The sequence below is a fragment of the Pan paniscus genome, chromosome X, assembly GCF_029289425.2.
Source record: "Pan paniscus chromosome X, NHGRI_mPanPan1-v2.0_pri, whole genome shotgun sequence".
NCBI classification, from domain to species: domain Eukaryota; kingdom Metazoa; phylum Chordata; class Mammalia; order Primates; family Hominidae; genus Pan; species Pan paniscus.
In genome coordinates, this window is record NC_073272.2 from 155,308,045 (window position 1) to 155,324,075 (window position 16,031).

Genomic DNA, 16,031 nt, shown 5'->3' on the forward strand with positions numbered 1-16,031 from the left:
ATGGGTTAGATGAGATGTTCTAATGTAGGTATGCAGTACGTAATCACATCAGGGTAAAAATGGAGTATCCATCTCCTCAAGCATTTATCCTTGTATTACAAACAACCAAATTATACTCTTTTGGTTATTTTACTTTATTTTATGTTTTATGATTATTATACTTTAAGTTTTAGGGTACATGTGCACAACGTGCAGGTTTGTTACATATGTATACATGTGCCATGTTGGTGTGCTGCACCCATTAACTCGTCATTTAGCATTAGGTATATCCCCTAATGCTATCCCTCCCCCCTCCCCCCACCCCACAACAGTCCCCGCTGTGTGATGTTCCCCTTCCTGTGTCCATGTGTTTTCATTGTTCAATTCCCACCTATGAGTGAGAACATGCGGTGTTTGGTTTTTTGTCCTTGCGATAGTTTGCTGAGAATGATGGTTTCCAGTTTCATCCATGTCCCTACAAAGGACATGAACTCATCCTTTTTTATGGCCGCATAGTATTCCATGGTGTATATGTGCCACATTTTCTTAATCCAGTCTATCGTTGTTGGACATTTAGGTTGGTTCCAAGTCTTTGCTATTGTGAATAGTGCAGCTATAAACATACGTGTGCATGTGTCCTTATAGCAGCATGATTTATAATCCTTTGGGTATATACCCAGCAATGGGATGGCTGGGTCAAATGGTATTTCTAGTTCTGGATCCCTGAGGAATCGCCACACTGACTTCCACAATGGTTGAACTAGTTTACAGTCCCACCAACAGTGTAAAAGTGTTCCTATTTCTCCACATCCTCTCCAGCACCTGTTGTTTCCTGACTTTTTAATGATCGCCATTCTAACTGGTGTGAGATGGTATCTCATTGTGGTTTTGATTTGCATTTCTCTGATGGCCAGTGATGAAGAGCATTTTTTCATGTGTTTTTTGGCTGCATAAATGTCTTCTTTTGGGAAGTGTCTGTTCATATCTTTTGCCCACTTTTTGATGGGGTTGTTTGTTTTTTTCTTGTAAATTTGTTTGAGTTCATTGTAGATTCTGGATATTAGCCCTTTGTCAGACAAGTAGGTTGCAAAAATTTTCTCCCATCAGTAGGTTGCCTGTTGACTCTGATGGTAGTTTCTTTTGCTGTGCAGAAGCTCTTTAGTTTAATTAGATCCCATTTGTCAATTTTGGCTTTTGTTGCCATTGCTTTTGGTGTTTTAGACATGAAGTCCTTGCTCATGCCTATGTCCTGAATGGTATTGCCTAGGTTTTCTTCCAGGATTTTTATGGTTTTAGGTCTAATATTTAAGTCTTTAATCCATCTTGAATTAATTTTTGTATAAGCTGTAAGGAAGGGATCCAGTTTCAGCTTTCTCCATATGGCTAGCCAGTTTTCCCAGCACCATTTATTAAATAGGGAATCCTTTCCCCATTGCTTGTTTTTCTCAGGTTTGTCAAAGATCAGATAGTTGTAGATATGCGGCATTGTTTCTGAGGGCTCTGTTCTGTTCCATTGGTCTATATCTCTGTTTTGGTACCAGTACCATGCTGTTTTGGTTACTGTAGCCTTGTAGTATAGTTTGAAGTCAGGTAGCGTGATGCCTCCAGGTTTGTTCTTTTGGCTTAGGATTGACTTGGCGATGTGGGCTCTTTTTTGGTTCCATATGAACTTTAAAGTAGTTTTTTCCAATTCTGTGAAGAAAGTCATTGGTAGCTTGATGGGGATGGCATTGAATCTATAAATTACCTTGGGCAGTATGGCCATTTTCACGATATTGATTCTTCCTACCCATGAGCATGGAATGTTCTTCCATTTGTTTGTGTCCTCTTTTATTTCATTGAGCAGTGGTTTGTAGTTCTCCTTGAAGAGGTCCTTCATATCCCTTGTAAGTTGGATTCCTAGGTATTTTATCCTCTTTGAAGCAAATGTGAATGGGAGTTCACTCATGATTTGGCTCTTTTGGTTATTTTAAAAGTATGATTAAATTATTTTTTTACTACAGTCTCCCTGTTGTGGTAGCAAATACCAGGCCTTATTCATTCTTTCTAACTATTTTTTGTACCCACTAACCTTCCCCACTTCCTCCTCACCCTCCCACTAACCTTCCCAGCCTCCCTTCTACTCTCTATCTTCATTTCAATTATTTAATTTTTAGCTCACACAAATAAGTGAGCACATGCAAAGTTTGTCTTTCTGTGCCTGGCTTATTTCACCTAATGTAATGTCCTACAGGCTTATCCATGTTGTCACACATGACAGGATCTCATTATTGGTTATGGCTGAATAGTACTCCATTGTGAATATGCACCACATTTTCTTTATCCATTCATCTGTTGATGGACACTTATGTTGATTCCATATCTTGGCTATTGTGAATAGTGCTGCAATAAACATGGGTGTGTTAGTCAAGGTTCTCCAGAGAGACAGAACCAATAGGATATATGAGAGAGGATTTATGAGGTGTAGTTGGTTCAGATGATTATAGAGATGGAGAAGTCCCACAATAGGCCATCTGCAAGCTGCAGAACCGAAGAAGCTGGTAGCACGATTCACTCCAAGTCTGGAAGCCTCAGAACTAGGGAAGCTGAGAGTACAGACCCCAGTCTGAGGCCAAAGGCCTAAGAGCCCACTGGAGGCTGTGGATGCAAGTCCCAGAGTCCAAAAGTGGAAGAAACTGGAGTCTGATGTCCAAGGACAGGAGGAGGAAAGAAATCTGGCTGCAGAAGGGAGATAGGATGAGCAGAGAGAGAGAATTCCTCCTCTTCTGTCTATTTGTCCCAACCAGGCTCCCAGCTAACAGGACAGTGCACGCCCACATTGAAAGTGGATCTTACCTGTTGCAGTCCACTGTCTCACACACCAAGCTCCCCTGGAAACACTCTCACCGACACACCCAGGGAACAATGTTTCAACAGCCGTCTTGGCATCCCTCAATCCAGTCAAGCTGACTCGTAAATTGAACCATCACAATGAGAGTGCAGGTATCTCTCCAACATACTGATTTCATTTCCTTTTAATATACCCAGTAGTGAGTTCTTTGGATCATATGCTAGTTCTATTTTTAATTTTTTGAGGAACCTCAGTACTGTTGTCCATATTGCCTGTACTAGTTTACATTCCCATCAACAATGTATAAGATTTCCCCTTTCTACACATCTTCACCAGCATTTGTTGTTTCTTTAACATAAAGAGTGTAAAATCACTTTATTAGAAAGTTTAACTAATCAGTCACAAATGAACAGCATTTTTGAGCACTAAACAGAGGATTAAAATAATTTCCAAACACTAGAGAAAATTATTGAAAATTCTAATATTTTAGGCTTAAAGTATCATTACCCTCATGAAAGCAAAAATCCTATAGATGATATTTTCTAATATATATATATATATTCTAAGTACTATGAAATTATAATAGAAATCATCAATTAAAGTGTAACAAAGAAGTAATATCTAACCACGGGCAAATTTCTTTTAAGATCACTATATTTTATGTTATTAAATTAAATTTTGATTTTTTTAATTATTATGGGTAAATAATAGTTGTATATATTTATGGAGTGCATGTGATGTTTTGATACAGGCATACAATATGTAATGATCAAATCAGGATAATTGAGGTATCTATCATTTCAAGCCTTTATTATTTCTTTGTGTTAGGAACACTCCAGTTCTACTCTCTTAGTTATTTTTAAATATACAATAAGTTATTGTTAACTATAGTTGCCTTATTGTGCTGCCAAATACTAGATCTTATTCATTCTCTCTGTGTTTGTACATACTAACCATCCTTGCTTTCAGCCTATTTTTTGTCTTTTTAATGATAGCCATTGTAACTGGGGTGAGGTGATATTGTGGTTTTGATTTGCATTTCCCTAATGATTAGTGATGTGGAGCATTTAAAAATATACCCATTTGCCATTTGTCTGCCTTCTTTGGAGAAATGTCTATTCAGAACTTTTGTCCATTTTTAAGGGAATATGTCTTTTTTGGTTATTGAGTTTGAGTTCCTTATATACTCCGGGTATTAATCTCTTGTAGATGCATAGTTTGCAAACATTTTCTCACATTCTGTGAGTTATCTCTTCACTCCGTTGATTGATTGTTTCTTAGAAATTTTCAAATTACAATACATTGTTATTAACTATAGTCATCACGTGGAAAAATAGATCACTTGAACTTATTTCTCTGATCTAAAATTATGTATCCTCTGAGCAACATATCCCCAACCACCCAACCACTACTCCACAACCCACCAGCCTCTAGTACCCACCATTCTGCTCTCTATTTCTGTGACATCAACTTTTTTTTTACATTACACATATGAGTGAGATCATGCAGTATTGATATTTCTGTGCCTGGCTTATTTTCACTTAATGTTCTCCAGGTTCATCCATGTTGTCACAAATGACAGGACTTTCTTCTTTTTCAAGGATGAATAGTATTCCACTTTTTATACATACCACATTTTCTCTATATACACTCCCATGTATTCTGCCTAGATTGATTTTATATCTTGGCTATTGTGAATATTTCTGCAAAGAACATGGAAGATATCTCTCGGACATACTGATTTCATTTCCTTTGGGTATATACCCAGCGGTGAGATTGCTGGATGATGTAGTAGTTCTACTTTTAGCTTTTTTTAGAAACCTCCATATTGTTTTCCATAATGGCTGTACTAATTCACATTCCCACCAACAGTGTGCAAGGGTTCACTTATCTCCACATCCTCATCAACATTGTTATCTTTTGTCTTTTTAATAATAGCCATCCTAAGGAGTATGAGATGATATCCCGTGGTGGTTTTAATTTGAATTTATCTGATTACTAGTGATGTTGAGCACTTTTTCATATACCTCTTAGCCATTTGTATGTCTTCTTTTGAGAAATGTCTATCCAGATCCTTTGCCCATTTTTAAATCAGGTTATTTGTTTTCTTACTATTGAGTTGTTTGAGTTCCTCAAATATTTTAGATATTAACCCCTTATCAGATGTATAGTTTGCAAATACTTTCTCCCATTCTGCAGGTTGTCTCTTCATTCTTTTGTTTCCTTTGCTGTGCAGAAGCTTTTCAGTTTGATGCAATTTCATTTACCTAGTTTTTCTTCCGTTGCTTATACTTTTGGATCATATCCAAAAGGTAATTGTATAGACCAATATCATAGAGTTATACCATATGTTTTCTTCTAGTAGATTTACGGTGTCAGGTCTTACATGTAAGCGTTTAATCCATTTCTAGTTGATTTTTGTATATGTTATAAGAAAAGGGTCTAATTTCATTCTTCTGCATGTGGACATCCAGTTTCCCCAGCACCGTTTATTGAATGTATAAGAGTTCTTTTCTCTCCACATACTTGCCAACGTCTGTTATTTTTGGTCTTTGTAATAACAGCCATTCTACAATGGCCATATTCCCATACTGTGGGTTGTTTCTTCACTCTGTTGATTGTTTCCCTTGCCTCACAGAAACTCTTTAGTTTAATCCAGTCTCATTTGTCTATTTCTGGGTTTTGTTTCCTGTGCTTTTGGGGAATAAAATCTTTTCCCAGAGCATTATCCTGGAGAGTCATCCCGAGGTTTTCTTCTAGCATTTTTATAATTTCTATAGCTCCTCCAAGGTCACACACCTGAACTGAGATTGTAATGGTGATCTAACTGAAAGCCTATTTATCTACCTATCTGAAAGCCCACCAGCTTTCACTTACACCACAATACACAAATCCATCAAATGCATCGTCCGCTCAATTATGGAGCTCTCTTGGGAAATACTTGTCTGTCAACTAAGAAGAAGGATAATTTTGTTAAATCTTCCTAGCTTTTCTTGTCAGATAAATGCCTGCTTTATTTGCTTTCCCCTACTCCCACGTCTCTCTTGCTTCATATCAAAGCAGGAAAAAAAGGAAAAACTGCACAATAATATGATGGCATCACTTTGTGCCAAAGTCCAGAAATAGTCTTATTCTAATCCAAAGTATTGCACAACCATTTTGCTTATGTGTAATAGACTTTTCCTGCTACTTTCTCTGTTGGCTTTAGAAAACACCACCATCTAATATAAATAGTGAATACCAAATTCCATGTAAGCTTGGACAAATCACAAGGTCTTATCATTATTTTCCTTATCTATAAAGGAAGACAATAACAGCTGTACTACTTACCTCACGTGGTTATCATACAGAGGGTCAATCAGATAGTGTATATGGAAACATTTCTAAACTGCAAATCTCAGTTTGAAGTCAAAAGATTATAAGTGTGATCTGTAAAAATGTTGCTCTCATGAACAAGCGTACACAGGAATTACGATCATTTTTTCTGTTCTCTGGTATAAACAATGAGTTAAAGAATTAAGGACACCTGATTTCAAAACCTCTCTGCTACGTATGAACTCTGTGGCAGGTCTCTAAGTTTCAGTTGCCTTAAATGTAAAAGGAGGTTAATAACACCTTTCCTTCTGGGATGATGAAATAAGTAAATTAAATAATATTTTCACAAATGCCTAACCCAGCACTAGAAGTTTCTGGAAATGACAATGGGTGTCAACAGCCTGGTGAAGACTGTGCTTCCTCACTCCATTCTCCCTCCAGGCATGGCTCCTTGAAGCCTGGGAGGATGGACTATTATATTCTCTTTCTTTCTTTCTTTCTTTCTTTCTTTCTTTCTTTCTTTTTTTTTTTTTCTTTGAGACAGAGTCTCGCTCTGTCGCCCAGGCTGGAGTGCAGTGGCGCGATCTTGGCTCACTGCGGCATCCGCCACCCAGGTTCAAGTGATTCTCCTGCCTCAGTCTCCCAAGTAGCTGGGACTACAGGCGCGTGCCACCGCGCCTGGCTAATTTTTTTGTTGTTTTGTTTTGTTTGTATTTTTAGTAGAGATGGGGTTTCGCCATGTTGGCCAGGCTGGTCTTGAACTCCTGACCTCAGGTGATCTGACCGCTTTGGCCTCCCAAAGTGCTGGGATTACAGGCGTGAGCCATCGCGCCCGGCCTATTTTTTCATTTGATTCTTGCAGTAGCCCTGTGAGATCAGCTAAGCAGATGTTATTATGCTCATTTTATATGCAACAAAACTAAGAATGTTGGCTCTGATTGTGCCATGTACTATCTAACACTAAGGAATATTGCCTGAGATATCCAAAAATGGCACCATTGGATGTTAATTTATCTTTGGAAAGAATATCTTTGGCAGTATCTAGTAAATCTGAGCATACACATACCTTATGATCCATAAGTTCCATTCTTAAGTTTATTTCAAACAGGAGTGAATATATTTGTTCACCAAAAGACATGTAATAGAATGTTCATAACAGCACTGTTTGTAGTAGTTCCAAACCGGAAATTACTCATATGTCCATCAACAGTAGAATGGATAAACTGTGGTGTGATCACGCAGTCCACTTCCATATAGCACCAATAAACTATTGCTAAGCAATGATGAAACTCCTAAACATAATATTAAATGAAAGAAGCCAGACACAAAATGAATACATATTGTGATTGCAATTATATAAAGTTTTATATAAACAGGCAAAACTAATCTTTGGTGATAGAAGTCAGGATGGTAGTTACCCGTGGGTTGGGGGATGGGCATTACTGGAAAGGGGCATAAGGGAGGGTTCTGGGGTTCTGGTAATGATCTGTTTATTGACCTGGGTGCTAGTGATATGGATGCGATTACATCATGAAAATTCATCAAGCTTACGATTTGTGTACTTTTTCCGTAATGTATACTATACTTCAGTAAAAAGTTAATTTGCCTTAGGCAAAACAGAAACCCATTATCTTAGGCAAGGTTTTTCAGTGGCTTCCCATGGTACTCAGAATAAAATCCAAAGTCCTTACCATGGCCTGCATGGCAATATATACATGATCTAGCCCCTGACTACCTCCTCCGCGTAATTTCTCCCACCATTATTCCCCTTGCTTACTCAGCTCCAGCCACGTGACCTTCTTACTGGTCTGCAAACAGAATAAAACTCCATTCCACCCCAAGGCTGTGTTTTTGCTTTTCCCTTTGCCTGGAATGCTCTCCCCTCAGCTTGTTACATTGTTGGTCTCGTATCATACAGGTAACAGCTCAAATGTCGCTTCTTCAAAAAGTCCTTCACTTAACACTCCACGTGAAATAGATTTCCCAGTCGCTCTTTATTATATAACACTATTATTTTTTCATAGCATTTATAACTAGCTGAAATTACTTTGTTTATGTATTTATTACTTGTTTATCATCTATCTTCCTCAATAGAAGGTAAACTCTGTCCAAAGACTGAGGTCGTGTCTGCTGTATTCGTCCTTGTATCTTTAATGCCTGACGCACTGCCTAGCATGTAGCCGGTGCGCATATAAATGTTAGGGTTGAACGAATGATTGAAGATCCCTGGGTGAATGGTCCACTAGGCTATAGCTGGGATTCCTCCCACAAAGGGAGACACTTAAGTTGTAAGTCATCCTGTTAAAAGGAAAGCTTTGTTAGTACAACCTCTCTTGTCCACCCCACCTCAGCTTGGTGAGGAGAAAGCTCAGCGCTTTCCCCAGTGCTTCCATGACCTTTGGCCAGTAAAGACTTAAAATATCATATCATAAGATGAGAGAAACCAGTTGGAACTTAACTTCTATCCCGTATCCTTAGATTATTCAAAGAAAAACAAAACACGGTCAACAGGCAGTGGAACTCCTCACTCCAATGTGATATTCCTGAGAGAATATTGACTTATTGTCACTTCGTCTCTGGGACAAGTATTGAACATAGGGGAAGCCTTATATAAAATTGTTCAATAAACAAAAGATGTCTTTAACATGTGTTTGAGATCTTTCTTCTCATGATTCCATGTTAGGTACAACAACTATGACCGGGCTGTCATCAATACCGTTCCTTATGATGTCGTCCATCGCTGGTATACAGCACACCGGACTCTAACGATAGAGTTGAGGAGACCTGAGAATGAGTTTTGGGTCAAACTAAAGCCTGGCAGGGTGGGTCCTAATCTCTAAAGATGTCAAGCAAGCTTGTAATACTGAAGCAGTGAAGAACGGGTACTTACTTAATATGTGAGTCACGATGTTGCAAAGGAAAAAGAGAAAAGAGTCCTTGGTTTTGTTTATGGTCCTGCCGCCCACTCACTGAATGCTCTGGAAGCAAGCCTCAACCCATCTCTAAGGCATCAGTGACTCTATTTGTATGATGAAGGGGTTTAACTAGATGACCCCCAAGGGTCCTTCCAGCTTCATGATTCCATAGTTTTTATTTTTGGTATTTCCTCTGGATGAAAAATACCTTCAGCTTAGCATAAAATGTCATGAGATAATTTAACCCTTTGAGAAAGGGTAGAATAAGAATTAAAGAAAAAGAAAAAGAAAGAAACCAATTATCTGATTTGCTTTGATAAGAGAACAATTACTTGAGAAACAGAAGCTCCTCCAGTGCAGGGCCCATTACCTACTGTTGCCTCTGTAACTTCCATTTAGCCTACTACAGGGCTATACACGTCTTAGTTTCCAAAAGTTTGTTTAATTTCAAAAGAAAAATATCTCATTTAATGTAACCAGAAAACAACCTAAAGGTTATCTTTTAAATGATCTCTTCTGACTTAGGGTTCCTTTGGTCTGTCCTTCTTCTGACAGTGTTTTCTCTCTCTCTCTTTTTTTTTTTTTTTTTGGCCCATTCACAGGTCCTATTTATAGACAACTGGCGTGTCCTACATGGCAGGGAATGCTTCACTGGCTACCGCCAACTCTGTGGCTGCTATTTAACAAGAGATGATGTATTAAACACTGCTCGCCTCTTGGGGCTTCAGGCTTAAAATTGACAGCATCTGGATTATGAATACACCTGGCACCCTGGCTACCAGAATTTCATATGGGCAGAATAATATTGTGTCAAACTCTACTTCAGATTGTCTCCTTATCCCATCCCACAAAACAGAATCTGTCCGTTTCTCTAGTAAGGGAGACTTGTTGGAGAGGCGGGACTCTGAGTTATCTAATGTCAGACATCTAGTGGGGCAGCTCTCTTCCTCATGTTATAACATGGATCCACTTGTTTTATTTAAACCTTTTAATATAATTTTGGTCAGTCTCCTTCAGAAATATAATCTCCATATTGATAGGAAAGCAATAATTGCCATGAGGTAACGATTTTTTTCCCAAGTAGATCAGTTAGAAAGAAATGCATTCTAGAAATAACAAAAATCCTGATAAAGCAACAATTTGCAAAATGTTTGGTCTTAGGACACCTTAACACTCTTAAAAGTTATTGAAGGCCCCAAGGAGTTCTTGGGTGTGGGTTCTATCTATTGATACTAATTATTTTAGGTATTAAGACTGAGAAATATTTAAAACTCAAGAAGAACACAGAAGCACACATCCCTCAGCTATCAGAGAGATGACATAACCATATGTCATGTAGCCTCTGGAAAAGTCCTCTGTATCCTCATGAGATAACGAGAGGGGGAAAAAAAGCTACTACTGCCTTTGTAACTTCCACTTAGCCTACTACAGGGCTATGCACATCTTAGTTTCCAAAAGTCTGCTTAATTTCAAAAGAAAAATGCCTAATTGAATGTAACTCATCTTGGTGTTATTATACAAAATAATTTTTAATCTGCAGACCCACGAAAAGGGTCTCAGGGACTCCTCCAGGGGTCTTCAGACCATACTTTGAGAACCCATGGGCTAGCGACTACCTTGAGACAGTCCTTTACCTAGGCCTGTGGATTAAAGGGTTTAGCTGAAACCCTAGATTCTTCTCTATAGTCTAATAGAACTCCAAACATTGTAAGAATTGCTTGGTAGCATAAGCTCAGGGATAAGGTGGGAATTGAGTTCAAATATAGTGTTTTATCTTCCACACAAATCATCTCTATAGGAGTTAAATTAGGAAGTCACAACAGCGCCTGTTGAACAAACTCATCAGTGTGGTAATCCTTTGAGGGATAATTGCAGAAAGGTTTTAGAGACTTGTGAGGTTCCATATGATAATTCTTTACACCTCCCCCCCGACGAGAAAGTACACAGGGCTATTCTGTAATATTGTTCAGGGAAATCAGCATGATAGATGCTGTGCCTCCAGAGAGTTCTCTGGAGATTACTACCCAAATGTGTATTTTGGCAATTTGGTGGTATTTAGGATGTAATATGTTTTCCTCCATTTCTGCTAATTTTCTCTCTCTCTCTCTCATAACATACTATACATGCTAATTGCCAAGATTTGAATGAGTCAAATTTAGTAGCTTGCTGCTTTTATTTTTTAAATGGCTTCTTTTACGTATTGGCGGGGGGCGGGGGGGGGCAGGGTATGAGGCTTCTTTTCCCTCAGCTTTCATTGAAAGTGAAGCTGTACAATAACCACATTGACCACTGTAGAATGATGAAAGAGAATACAGGCTAGGATGCACACAAGAGGGGGGAAAAGGCATTATTAGTGAAGATAGGAGTTACAAAGCAAAGCAAAGTCAGTATTCAGATAGAGAATAGAGCCTAATCTGATGTTTGCAGGGAGTTCCTAGATCACATTTGGCAATTTACACATTATTTTATTGACCTATCCAGTGCTCCAAAATGTGTTCCAAAATATTTTGGCATTTTATTTGTACTATATAGGAATCTTTAGGGGAGTCCATGAAATTTGTTTTCCTCTTAGGTCAAAGGACTGATAATTAACTTTGGTTCTTAAGGAGTATGCCCTTTAGCAATAAGAACAGCAATAACATTTTACCCTGCAGTTTTTTCTCTATACCTACTATTATGCACTCCTAAAATATGTCATCATTAGTCTTCATGAGGATGTTTACCATTTCTGAAGTTTTGCGTAAATTAGCCTTGAAGATTACACTATAACTGAGGTCATCAGCATTGACTTATGGCTAGCAAAGGACATGCTCATGGCCCTGGAGAGATGAGGACACAAAACAAATCAATTTCCCCACTTACTGAAGGACTCCCCTTACCTTCTGTCTCTCCTGAGACCTTGACTCATTAATTATTTTACTCTCCTTTTTGGAAATTTGCAACCGGTCCTTCTCAACAATGTACTCCCTTTAGTACATTGAAGAAAAAGGGAAGGGAATTATTTGAGTCCTGATCACGATGCATTGAAAACTTCCTATGTGAGATGTTTCTGTTTTTATATCTCTTCCAGGTGTCCCTGAGTATATAAGCATGGGTCTATGTCTACCAAGCTCACTGTAGAGTCACTTTTACCTTTTGCTATGGTGGAATGGGATCTGTAGGGTCAGGAACACAGCACCCAACACAGTGCCTTATGGATAGTAGTTTTATAATACAGATGTGTTGGAAGAATAAATGAATGGGTCCTTTTCAAACAAATTCACCAGAAGTTACCACATTCTCTGTATGTATGTCCTTTTTCGTTTGGCATTTAGCTGACACTGACTTTTGTTTGCTTTCATCTAGAGTGACCAACCATCCTCTTGTGCCCAGAACTACAGGACTTTCCATTTTAAAACTAGGAGAGTCCCACACAAACCAGGACTGTTGGTCAGTCACCGTACCTTCTTGCTGCTAGATATGTAATTTTCTTTGGTTTTCATCACCGGTTCCCATTTCTTTGAAAGTGTTTGTAGGTCACAGACTGTGTAGTCCATGATGAAAAGAACAAAAGATGTATGAATTATGGTGTGTTGTGGTGGTTCCCAAAGTAGGGTCCCCAGACCACCAGCAGTGGCATCATTTGAGAACTCCTTAGAAATGCAAATTTTCAAGGCCCACCCCACACCTACTAAGTAAGAAACTCTAGGCATGGGTACCAGCAGTTTGTTTTAGCAAGTCCTCTGCAGGATTCTAACACATGACAAAGTTTGAGAACTACTGACAGGAAGAGTCCTGCTGCTGAGTTCTAGGCCCAGTTCTGTCACTGGCTCACTAAATGACTTCAGGCATGTCCCTCTCCTATTTTGAACTTCAATTTTCTCTTCTGTGAAATGAAAGCCTTGGACTAGGCAGCGTCTAAAGGCTCTGTCACTCCGTAATTGTGTGACTTTGGTAACTTTGTTTGACTTCTCCTTGCTTAAGTTTTCTCATATGGGTATGGTAAGGAAAATACCTACCTCACAGGATTTTCTAACAATTTTGTGATTATTAAGTATGATGACTGATGACTAATATATGACAGCCAACTCTTACACAGTGCTTTCTATATCCTGGACTGTTGTAAGTGCTTTTAATCCCCGCAACAATCCCATCTCCATTTTACAAATGAAAAATAGAGGTCACACGGCTAATACGTGTCAGAGTTTGGATTAAAACCCAGAAAAATCTGTCCCCAGAGACAATGATTTTAACTAGCATGCCCTTTTGCTCAATAAATGTTAATTCCCTCACCCTTTCCACACACACACAGTCTAGCTGACCATTCATAGACAACAATCCCACTTTCACAGTCCATCCAACAAGATCTTAAAAGAACCATGAGAATCTCTAGGTTTCTTTTGCAAATAGTTTTCAAGCATTTAAAAAAAAAAGGTGGGGGGTGGGGAGGGAGTGGCCAAGATGGCTGACTAGAAGCAGCTAGGGTGAGTGGTTCTCATGGAGGGGAAGGAAAGGGGCGAGTAAATACAGCGCCTTCAACTGAAACATCCAGGTACCCACATTGGGTCTAATCAAGGAAACAACTCGATCCACAGAGAATGAAGAAAAGCAAGGCAGGATGACAGCCCACCCAGGAGCAACATGGAGACAGAGGAACCTCCTCCACCCAGGGAAGTCGTAAGTGAATGTGCGATCCTGGGAAACCACGCTCCTCCCATGGATCCTTGCAACCCTTGGGTCAGGAGATCCCCTGGTGAACCCACTCCACCAGGGCCTTCAGTCTGACACACAGAGATACATGGAGTCTCAGCAGAGTAGCCGCTTGAGCACATGCAGAGACCCAGCAGCTTTACATACTCCGGCCCTGGGTTTCCCAGCAAAAGTAACTGCAACTCCTGCAAAGCGGGAGATTAGACCCCTGTACATACCCCTAGGAAAGAGGCTGAATCCAGGGGGCCAAGCAGCACGATCTGCGGGCCCCACTTCCACTGCACCTCACAGGATAAGACCCACTGGTTTGGAATTCCAGCCAGCCACCAGCAGCAGTGTTGCACCTACCTGGGACGGAGGTCCCAGGGGGAAGGGCAGGCTGCTCTCTGGGACAGAGCTCCCAGAAGTGGTACCCCAGAACAGCACAGCACAGCTGCTCTTCAGAAGCATGGCCAGACTGCTTCTTTAAGCAGGTGCCCAATCTGTTCCTCCTCACTGGGTGGGACTTTTCAACCAAGGCCTCCAGCAACCCCTACTGGTGTTCTCTGGCTGACAGAGATTTGAATTCTCCCTGGGACAGAGCTCCCGGAGGGAGGGAGGGGCCACCATCTTTGCTGTTTGGGCGACTTAGCTGTTCCGGCCTCCAGGCTTTGGAGAGCCCACACCAACCAGGGGTGGAAGCAGTGCCCCAGCACAGCACAGCTGATCTGTGAAAGCATGGACAGACTGCTTCTTTAAGCAGTTCCCTGATCCCATTCCTCCTGATTGGGTGAGACCTCCCAACCAGGGTCTCCAGCCTTGTCCTGCAGGTGCGTTTGGGCTGGCAACAGGTCTGTACCTCGCTGGGCCGGAGCTCCCAGAGGAAGAGGCAGGCTGACATCTTTGCTGTTTCACAGCCTTCACTGGTGATAGCTCCAGGTACTGGAAAATCCAAGGCGACTAGGAACTGGAGAAGAAGCCCAGCAAAGTACAGCAGCCCTACAGAAACATGGCCAGACTGTTGAAAGAAAAAAAAAAATCCAAAGGTCAGCAACCTCAAAGACTGAAGGTAGATAAGCCCACAAAGATGAGAAAGAATCAGTGCAAGAATGCTGAAAACTCAAGAAGCCAGAGTGCCCTCTTTCCTCCAAATGACTGCATCACCTCTCTAGCAAGGGTTCGGAATTGGGCTGAGGCTGAGATGGCTGAAATGACATAAGTAGAATTCAGAATATGGATAGGAATGAACTTCACTGAGTTAAAAGAGTACATTGTAACCCAATGCAAGCAAGCTAAAAATCATGATAAAACATTGCAGGAGCTGACAGACAAGATAGCCCATATAGAGAAGAATGTAACCAACCTGACGGAACTGAAAAAACACACTACAAGAATTTCATAATGCAATCACAAGTACTAATAGCAGAATAGACAAAGCAGAGGAAAGAATTTCAGAGCTTGAAGACTGGCTTTCTGAAATAAGACTGGCAGACAAGAATAGAGAAAAAAGAATGAAAAGCAATGAACAAAACCTCCGAGAAATATGGGATCATGTAAAGAGAGCGAATCTAAGACTGATTGGTGTCCCTGAAAGAGATGGGGAAAACGGAACCAATTTGGAAAACGCATTTCAGGATATCATCTATGAGAAATTCCCTAACCTAGCTAGAGAGGCCAACATTCAAATTCAGGAAATCCAGAGAACTCCAGGAAGATACTCCACGAAAGGAACATCCCCAACACACATAATCATCAGATTCTCCAAGGTTGAAACGAAAGAAAAAATGTTAAAGGCAGCTAGAGAGAAAGGCCAGGTCACCTACAAAGGGAAGCCCTTCAGACTAACAGTGGATGTCTCAGTGGAAAACCTACAAGCCAGAAGAGATTGGGGGTCAATACTCAACATTCTTAAAGAAACTCCAACCCAGAATTTCATATCTGGCCAAAGTAAGCTTCACAAGCGAAGAAGAAATAAGATTATTTGCAGACAAGCAAATGTTAAGGGAATTTGTTACCACCAGACCTGCCCTACAAGAGCTCCTGAAGGAAGCACTAAATGTAGAAAGGAAAGATGGTTACCAGCCACTCCAAAAACACACTGAAGTACTCAGACCAGTGACACTACAGAGCAAACATGTAAGCAAGTCTGCAAAATAACCAGCTAGCATCATGATGAAAGGATCAAATCCAAACATACCAATACTAACATTAAATTGTAAATGGGCTAAATGCCCCAATTAAAAGACACAGAGTAGCAAGCTGGATAAGGAACTAAGATCCAATGGTATGCTGTCTTCAAGAGAACCATCTCACATGCAATGACA

The 16,031-nt window shown here is 40.1% G+C and overlaps 1 protein-coding gene across 5 annotated transcripts in view; it reads right to left on the minus strand.

Moving 5' to 3' along the window:
- Positions 1-16,031, minus strand: part of CLIC2 (chloride intracellular channel 2) — a 108,695-nt gene that overhangs the window by 66,261 nt on the left and 26,403 nt on the right. For 2 of the 5 annotated variants that reach the window (XM_034950462.2, XM_055106715.2), the window contains one exon: positions 14,567-14,725. The exons of the other annotated variants lie outside the window; for them this stretch is intronic. In XM_034950462.2, the coding sequence (XP_034806353.1) occupies positions 14,567-14,725 (159 nt within the window). The remainder of the gene's footprint in view (positions 1-14,566; positions 14,726-16,031) is intronic. 5 annotated transcript variants of the gene reach the window in all.